This window comes from Nematolebias whitei, chromosome 20, assembly GCF_014905685.2.
Source record: "Nematolebias whitei isolate Nwh7 chromosome 20, NemWhi1, whole genome shotgun sequence".
NCBI classification, from domain to species: domain Eukaryota; kingdom Metazoa; phylum Chordata; class Actinopteri; order Cyprinodontiformes; family Rivulidae; genus Nematolebias; species Nematolebias whitei.
In genome coordinates this window covers 34,942,067-34,950,587 of record NC_056517.1, presented here as the reverse complement: position 1 = coordinate 34,950,587, position 8,521 = coordinate 34,942,067, and the positions used below count along the sequence as shown (strand labels likewise).

Here is an 8,521-nt window from a genome sequence, read left to right as displayed (position 1 = left end):
AGCGCTAGTGCATTGGATTAAAATTTTTATTTGAGCAAAATGGTCTTAGATTTGGTCATTTTTAGACGTAAAAATAACGATTTTAGTGTAAAAGTGTGGCATTAAATGCGGCGGGCGATATGCATTCTGCAGTAAAAGGGTAAATGTGAGGGGCAAAGTAAAATTCTTAAGATAAATGTAAAAGGTGCTGGTTCTGAATGTGAAACCGAACCGGGTTGTTTGTTTTTGTTGGTGGCAGAGAGAGAGGGGGAGAGAGAGACGCGCATGCGCACTGGGTGGGAAAAGGCGCTTGAAAACGGGCAGCCATGCCGCTCGGCTGCAGAAAACGGGCTGGACGAGTCCCGCTGGAGGACCGGAGGACCGACCCGGGGGCTGCTGGACCGGGAGGCTGCTGACGGACTCCTCCAACCCGGGGAGAACCTCCTCCAAAGAGCCGCGGCCGAAGAAGAAGGAACAAAAAACGAAGGAGCGCTCGACGAATCTTCTCCTTCCTCCCCGTTTTTATTCTCCTCCTCATCCTCGGCGGAGGCAACAGCGACGATGGCGCTGCGTTAGGACCCGTTCGCCTTGGCTCGTCCGTCCGTTTCCCGTGCCTCCAGCTGACAGGGGGGGCTCCGCCATGGTTTTATCGGCGCTCCGCCGCGGATGGGGATGCCTTCACGGCTGCTGGATGGGGACGTTGCTGCTGCAGCTGCTGCTGTGGATTTTATGCGCCGTGAACGGAGAGGAGCAGCCGTTCAGCGTGGAGGTAAGAGCAGGGAACGAGGAAATAATTATAAAAACAAGAGTAATAAAGGCTGAGGAACGAGCCTCCTGCTCGGTTTTATGAAGGAAACAGGCGCGCGGAGGTGCGGAACGAGAAGAAGCAGAGGCGGACCTAGAGGGATTTTATTCGGGGCAGCAAAGGTGGGGCACGAGGTTCCCCTCAGAAAGGGGGCATGGAAAGTTTACTTTTAAGATGTATTTTAATGCTTCATGTTTTTTTGTTTTTTTTGGTGTAACTTAAAAATCACAACTTTAAGCCTTAATAGCTGCCAAAATACATGATTTTCTGTATTTAAGTTGATTTTTTAAATGTTCTAACTCAACTTTCATCGCTGGTTACAACTATATTCAACAATCTTGGCTCCAGCTCGCCATGTCCTTCCTCAAAATGACTACTTCCATTGACCACAGCTTTTAATTGACAGTTCATTCCCGAAGAGAAATATTAACTTTTCAAGGATTCAAGTATCTTTATTGTCATTCGCATCGCATGTGGTACATGAGGTGGAACGGAATTGTGTACACACAGGGTCCCAGTTCAGTTCTGGGTAAGTTTTGACCCAGAGTCTCGGTTTCGTTTGACTCTTGGGTGTTTTATTTTACAGATTCATTTTTATCAATGTTAGAATGTAAACAATCGGCTCATAAATGTTGGCAAAATAAACAGATTTTGCTCAGGTAATACAAAATATTTGATAAATATTTGGTAGCGAATGATGTATGTAATGCATAAATTACACTTGTACAAAAAAAAATCAAATTAAAAACATTTTCAAAATTGTATATTTTTGCAGAGTTTGTCTGTAACCAAGTGCTGTTGGCCTAAAACTTAATTCATTACCAGATTCAACAAAGCTTACAGTGCGTTGTTTTTTCCTCAAAATGTTGCGACGCAACACTCAATTTAGTTTTTAATACTAAATTAAACTTGATTGTACACTAACTGTGTACAATCAAGGGTGTTAAATTCTTCACAAATTAAAAATAAGATTCTGTCTGAAGACTGGTGTTAAGTCAAAAACCTGTAAATAAATTTGACGTTTTTTTTTTATTGGTCATTTGTCTGGTCTGGACTCTTTACAGAGTAAAGTTGTGCTTCGGTGTAGATAAGCGGCCATCGTTACAGTCGGGAGGACCTGAAACCGTCTTATTGTGAAATTTGTGATTTTAGGATAAAAACTGACGTTCTGTGTGGATATTTTAAAAGTCATATTAAATAGCTTACAAATAACGTGGCAGCTGGGGTGGCAAGCTTTTATTTTTTTGAGGGCAGCTGCCACTCATTGCCACCCCTTAGAGCCGCCCCTGACAACAGACTGACCATCAAAATGAAAGTGAAGTTTTTCTGAGCTCGTTCGTGCTCTCAAATACAAACAACAACTAGGTGGTGATGTTTGTAGCAACGGTCCCCGAAAACATAAAAAAAACCCAGACAAGAATGCCCCCGCCTCTTTCAAGCGCTGCTTAACTTCAACTTCCACGAAGAGAGGTCAGTGGAGCAAATATTTAATCTGAGTGTGTGCCAGATGTTTATGTTTTTAGGGGCCCGACTCAGCAGAAACAGATCTGGGTTTCAGACTACAATCCTTAACGAGACTTTTAGCTGAGCCAAAACTAAAGTCCCTTCTTTAGGGAACCAGCGCGTCAGCGTTCAGCAGGTATTCCTCTTGTTTTCGTCACGGTTTTCTGCAGTTTCCGGAAAAACCCAAGCTAAAAATACATCAAAACGTGCAGCTCGATGGAGAGTAGAGTGCAACGTGGATAGAATTTGCATCAGTTTGCAAAAACGTTCCCCAGTAGACGACAATGGTTTTCAAACGGGTCACAGAGCTGGACTTTAGGTGACTGATTTAGATGTTTGTTTTTATACAGCTGCAGTTTACGTTTTATATTTTTTCAGAGATTTTAGCATAGAATATTCCATTATAAGGTGTTGCCATTCTTTCCAAAACTTTTGCTAGCAGACTCTTTCTACTCCTACATGCTGAACTTTTTAAAACACTTTATACATCAAAACGTAGACATGTTTGTCCACTGTCCCTCAGTGCCGGGACAGGACGAGGCAAACTTTCCATTCCATCCGCAGAGTTTTCTCAGTTCATGCAACTAGACATATGCATGGTTCATTCTGAAAATTGAGTTGCCAGGTCAGGCAGCACGATGGTGCAGTTGGTAGAGCTGCTGCCTCTCAGCAAGAAGGTCGTCGGATCGTATCCTGGTCGGGGGGGTATTCTGAGTGGAGTTTACTTGTTCTCTCCGTGCAGGTGTGGGTTTTCTCCGGGTACTCCGGTTTCCTCCCACAGACCAAAAACATACGTTAGGTTGGTAACTCTAAATTGGCTGTTTGTCTCATTTCTCTCTGTGTGTCCCTGTGATGGACTGGAGACCTGTCCAAGGTGTCCCCCCGCCTCTCGCACAGTGACCGCTGGAAATGGGCACCAGTGACCCCCGTGACCTGAAAAGGAAGAAGCGAGTAAAAAATAATGGATGGATGGATGGAGTTGCCAGGTCAGAATTCAAAATGGCTGCCACCGTATATGTATGTTTACCTTGTGAGATGGATAACGTGAAAAAGAAGTGAGGCACCGACCTCCATTTTGGTGTGTGGTCGCATCTAAGCGTAAAGAAAGGTCACCATCAACAATCTGGTTGCCACGTCAACATTTAAGATGGCCTTCTTCATCCGTATGTATGTAAAGCGATCACCCCGATCATGTGAAGAAACTGTTTTTTACTTTTTATATTGCTTAAGTATAGTTTCCTCAAATGACTGAGGTGGGCAAAAAATTATGTTTGTGGGCCAAAGCCACCATTAGCCACCCCCTGGCACCTGGTGGATAAAACTGCTCCCTCCACTCCCCAGGATCCATCAGTCTGCTCTGCCTCGGTGCAGCCAACCAAACAAAAGCCTGGTGTTCTCCACAGTGACTCCTGAACATCGTACACCAAAAACACCAAGGTCTACTTTCATTCCCTGTCCAGTTCCAGTCCAGAAAAACTCGTATTTTCCGGCGTGTAAGTCGCAGTTTTTTGTCTAAATCTCAGTCCTGCGACGTGTATATACTTTTTCCTTCCATATTCATAACACAATTTTTGACCGACGCTTTAAATTTCTAAGAACTGCAACAGCGAGTCCTCCCGTGTGCGCTCGCTTCACTCAGCTGGTGCAGGCGGAGGAACGCTGGAGAGCTAGCGGCGATGGATGGATGGATGGATGTCAACGGTGATGCTTAATAAATGTGACATATACTCAGGTCTCTCTTGTAAAAGAGTCCCCGAGGCTCAATGGGATTAACCTGTATAATTAAAGGTTGAATGAACAAATGTTTTTTTCCTCTTCATGATGCTTTTTTAACTGATGCAACTTATTCTCCGGAGCGACTTGTACGCCAAAAAATACGGTAATCTCAAAAACTACAAACCTTCACTGTTCAAACCCTCAGACAAAGTACAAGTCTCTAATTATGGTTGGGTTGTTGGGAACATCACTTGTTTTCGTCCTCCGTGTGTCCCGGCAGCCGGTCAAGCCTCAGGTTCCTCCTCCTCTCAGAGCTCCAGGAGGAAGGAGGCTCCTTCATAAACCATTCTGCGTCGAGCTGAATTGTTGTGGATCGGTTTGTGGCTCAGCAGCCGAAGACGGTTTGACTTTTAGATGAGACGAGCGGCGCATGAATGAAGGTGTTTTACAGAAAGACGTTACTGTCTCGGATCCTGTCGGGACGCGGTGTCTCCTACTCCTCAGGTTACTCAGGGGCATGATGGAGGCAGAGGTGAGGAAATACCAGGGAGCACCGCAGCTGCCCCAGAATCAGCTTTATTGTCACTGCACTGAAGCAAAACGAAATTACATTTCACTTCAGCTCGTCTGAGGAACTATAAACAAACAGACATGTGGGGGACAGAGGTGTCTGAGGCTGCGGCCTTCGGGAGGCGCTGCCCTTTTAATTTGTAGATGAGAAAAAGAGAAACATGAGGTATAAAAAAAATCATCTCTCACACTGTGTCCTCGACTGGACACAGTGTGAGAGATGCAAAACAAGACTTCAGCACAGAAAAAGCAACATACAGACATAAGACGTATGCGTGTGGAGTGGGTGGGGGTCCCAGCACAGTGAGCGGCGCAGCCAATAGCTATGTTTACGTGGACATAAGTAATCGGATTAAGCGGCAGTTCAGAATAAAAATACGCCATGTAAACTCCCCACCCGGATTATTCTTTGTTGATTCTTGTCGATCCGAATGAATTTATAATCAGAATGAGACGGGTGGTTTACGCCGATTCAAAATCCGAACGGTGTGCGTGCAAACTCTAGCTATGTTTACATGCGCAAATTTTTTTGACCGGATTGAAATGTTTTCAGATGAAATAATTCAACAGTATCGTTTACATGGGCACAATCTGTTCATGACGAGCGTTTACATGCAGCGGGCTTTGTCCTGAACAGAAGTACCGACATGCACAGAGCGGTAAACTCTCCTTATAAAAAAGTTCTACTTCCGGGATAAACGTAAACAAACCCGAGCGCCCAAAATGGACCCGCGACAGGTTTTAATGACGGTGGAGACGTTCCTTCCTACAAGGTCTGCTTGTCTGGGCCATATCTATAGATGGGTGCGTAATAATTTGTAGACGGACGTATGTGGTGGTCTTGCTTGATTTTAAAGGTTGGTTAGCTGTGGCAGCCATATTGAATTGGGTTGACTCCAAATGCCAATGAGGTGCAGAAGTCCAGCCCTTAAAATCAGTGGTTCATGAGATTATTGGGGGGAATGACTAAACATGGCACCGTGTTCAGACATACTCTCATTTTTATCTTCAGACTTTTAAGTCGACGCATCATTTTGAAAGTGCTGCACAGTCTGAGGTGGAATTAATGTCGTAAGATACAGCTCGACGTGGATACGTGTCTCTGGGCAGAGGAGAACGATGTGGAGCAGCGGAGCCTCGGCTCCACTCGGAGCAGCATCAGGTGCAGCTCCGAGCTCTGACTCACATTAAAGTGCTTTGAATCATCGCTCAGCGGAGACCGAGACAAGTTGCCTCGTCAGAGATAATCTGCCCAAACAACAAAGGCGGCTGAATTGTTTTCCCGTCTGTTGACGCAGCTCGTCTCCGGTGAACGGACGAGCGGACTCCGGTTCGCGTGAAATCCTCTCACAGTTGGTGGTAATTATGAACTTCAGCCAAAGGCTCTTTGTTTGTGCGACGGGTGTTTTTCAGTTCAGAACCCTGAAAGAGATTAAGATTATGGGCTCCTCATGTGACGCCCTGCCTGTAGATTTCAGGTCTTTGAAGTCGTGAAGGGTAAAATAAGAGATTATTTTCTACAGCAGGTAGCTCGGGCAGTTTTCTAGCTGTAGAGTTAATTTTTGGTGTGGTAGTAGCTGAGAGTCACACCTACTAAAATCAGCTGAGCTCACAAGTCCACCACAACTAGGCCTGTTGCTATAATCAATAAATCAATTAATCGCATGATCAATGAAAATTATCGACTTCATTTTCATTTATCGGTTTTATCGTTTCTTTGCGTCTCTTTCTTCTGAAGACACTGGATGACAAAAGGCTCAACTCCGGTGTTCTTCAATGACCCCTCCTTTTCTCGTTAAAATCAGTTTTAACCGTCCGAAATCGTGTTTTTGGATCGTGAAAAGCAGCTAAGCCGAGAAGCTAAGCTAACAGGCCGACTGAAAAAACCTCCGTCTTGTCGAAACTCCAAAACTCACGGTTGAAACTTGCGCCTTCGTGTAAAAAGTTGTTTTTCTCTGCAAAAAGAAGCTGAGAACTTGTTCACTGATCTTTTTTATTAAAGCTTTGTGTGAAAAATGCTACGCTAAAGAGCTCAAACCACACCGAGCGTCCGCCATTTTGAGAACCGAAGCGAGACAGCCCACGTCAAGGGGACTCCCTCCCATTTTTCTTAAAGAGACACGCTGCTCGCTCCCTCACTATCCATCCTTCGGTTCAAACCGTCTTATACTGCCATCCGGTGGTTGAAAAAATATACTACATGCAAAACAAATAAACATTTCTTCATAAATTTGACAATAATTACTAAATATTGTCAAATTTAAAACAATATTATCGTTTATCGCAATAATTTCTGAGACAATTAATCGCCCAGCAAAATTTGTTATCGTGACAGGCCTAGCCACAACCATCGGACCCAGAGAAACGCACACACTGCTACAAAATGATGCTGAAACGTTGTGTGGTGCGAGCTGAGCACCCTCCCTAACGCAAGCCTTGAAAGCTACCAGTTGTGACTCGTGTTGGTCTAAACGAGTCTGGATGAGGCTGCAGGACTGAGACTGTGGATGTTTCTGAATCACTCCATTTTTCTTCCGTACGCTTTTCAGCACGTAACTCGTTCCTCAGTTGTTATTTTTTAACAAATCATGTATCGAAGCATTCAGCTCCTTTGGGGCGTTCCTGCTTTGACATTTGGTATTTGTTCACTTTTTACTTCTTGACACATTTAGCTTTGTCGGCCATGTTTTTCTTCATTGGAAATAAATGGAGCTCTGGTCACATCCTTCAAACCCTTCAGCTGTTTACAACCTTTTTCTGCACATTTCAGCTTCTTTTTAGGTACTTTTTGTTATTTTTAGTCGGGCTGCAGAAGCTTGGTGGTCAGTGCCGTGCTCTTGTACTCCTAAGGTTGTGGGTTTGAGTCCAGGGTGCATCAGTAAGGGCATCCGGCGTAAAACAGTTGCCAAACATTTCATGTGCATTCGCTCGCTGTGGTGACACTTTAAGAAGGGCACTGCCAAAATAAACTTTTTATTTTTAGTCTTTTTTTTTCTGCTATTATTTTTGCTAATTTCCACTTTGTGTGATTCCTTCAAATAATTTCAACTTTTTATACTCCTTACAGAAATTTTATTAGCTTTTTTTCAGCTATCTTTTTTGCTATTTCAGCTTTTACTGCTCATTTCAGTGTATTTTTTTGCCGTTATTTTTTTTTAAATGATCTATTCAGGCTCGGCCTTGTTCAGTTTATTCTGCTACATTTTTGCTCTATTCAGTTTTTTCTACACACTTCTGCTGTTGTCATTATATGTCAGTACCTTATAATCGTCCTAATCTACCTTTTAAATCAAAGTTTTCTAACAGGTATGTCCTGTCTAGGGGAAAAAATATCGGTATTGCTATCGGTTATCGGCTAAGTAAGTTTTAACATATCGGTATATCGGATATTGGCCAAAAATCCAGCGTCGTGCATCCCTAAAAATAATCGAGCGCGACCTGAACCGAGCTCCAGTCCGCTCCCGATGGCCAATCTGCCCCTGGATGCTGATTGTCCCAGTAGCCGTAGCACCAGTCTGTCTGCTCTCCTTCACTGTGCTCTTTTAGAGAGTTTAGAACATTGCAAGAGTGTGGGAAAGGTTTAAGAGAGGGACTAATGTACATCTACAGCTGATTCAATCTGGGCTCGGCTTTTAAGCCTTTATTTTGAAAATGACCATAAACGTCAAACAAGAAAATGAAACAGTCTCACGATGGTGGGTTATGTTTGGTTTTGGATCTACATCAGAGAATGAGTTGATTTTAGGCCCTTAACCCCCCCCCCCCCCCCCCAAAAAAATAAAATAAAATAAAAAGATTGTCTGTGCAGCCACTGTTCAGTATGTACGATCAACTCTGTGGCATTTTTAGGTGACATTTTTGTGACATTTAATCCTAACAGAACCACAGAGATGGTGGACATGACATGCATAAGATGTGTGTGTGTGTGTGTGTGTGTGTGTGTGTGTG

The 8,521-nt window shown here is 43.9% G+C and overlaps 1 protein-coding gene across 1 annotated transcript in view; it reads left to right on the top strand.

The window, feature by feature from the left end:
• Positions 1 to 526: 526 nt before the first annotated feature.
• Positions 527 to 8,521, top strand: part of LOC119426686 (matrix metalloproteinase-16) — a 93,646-nt gene continuing 85,651 nt past the window's right edge. Inside the window, exon 1 of the mRNA XM_037694265.1 lies at positions 527 to 748. Coding sequence (XP_037550193.1) covers positions 620 to 748 — 129 coding nt within the window. The 5' untranslated portion in view covers positions 527 to 619. The remainder of the gene's footprint in view (positions 749 to 8,521) is intronic.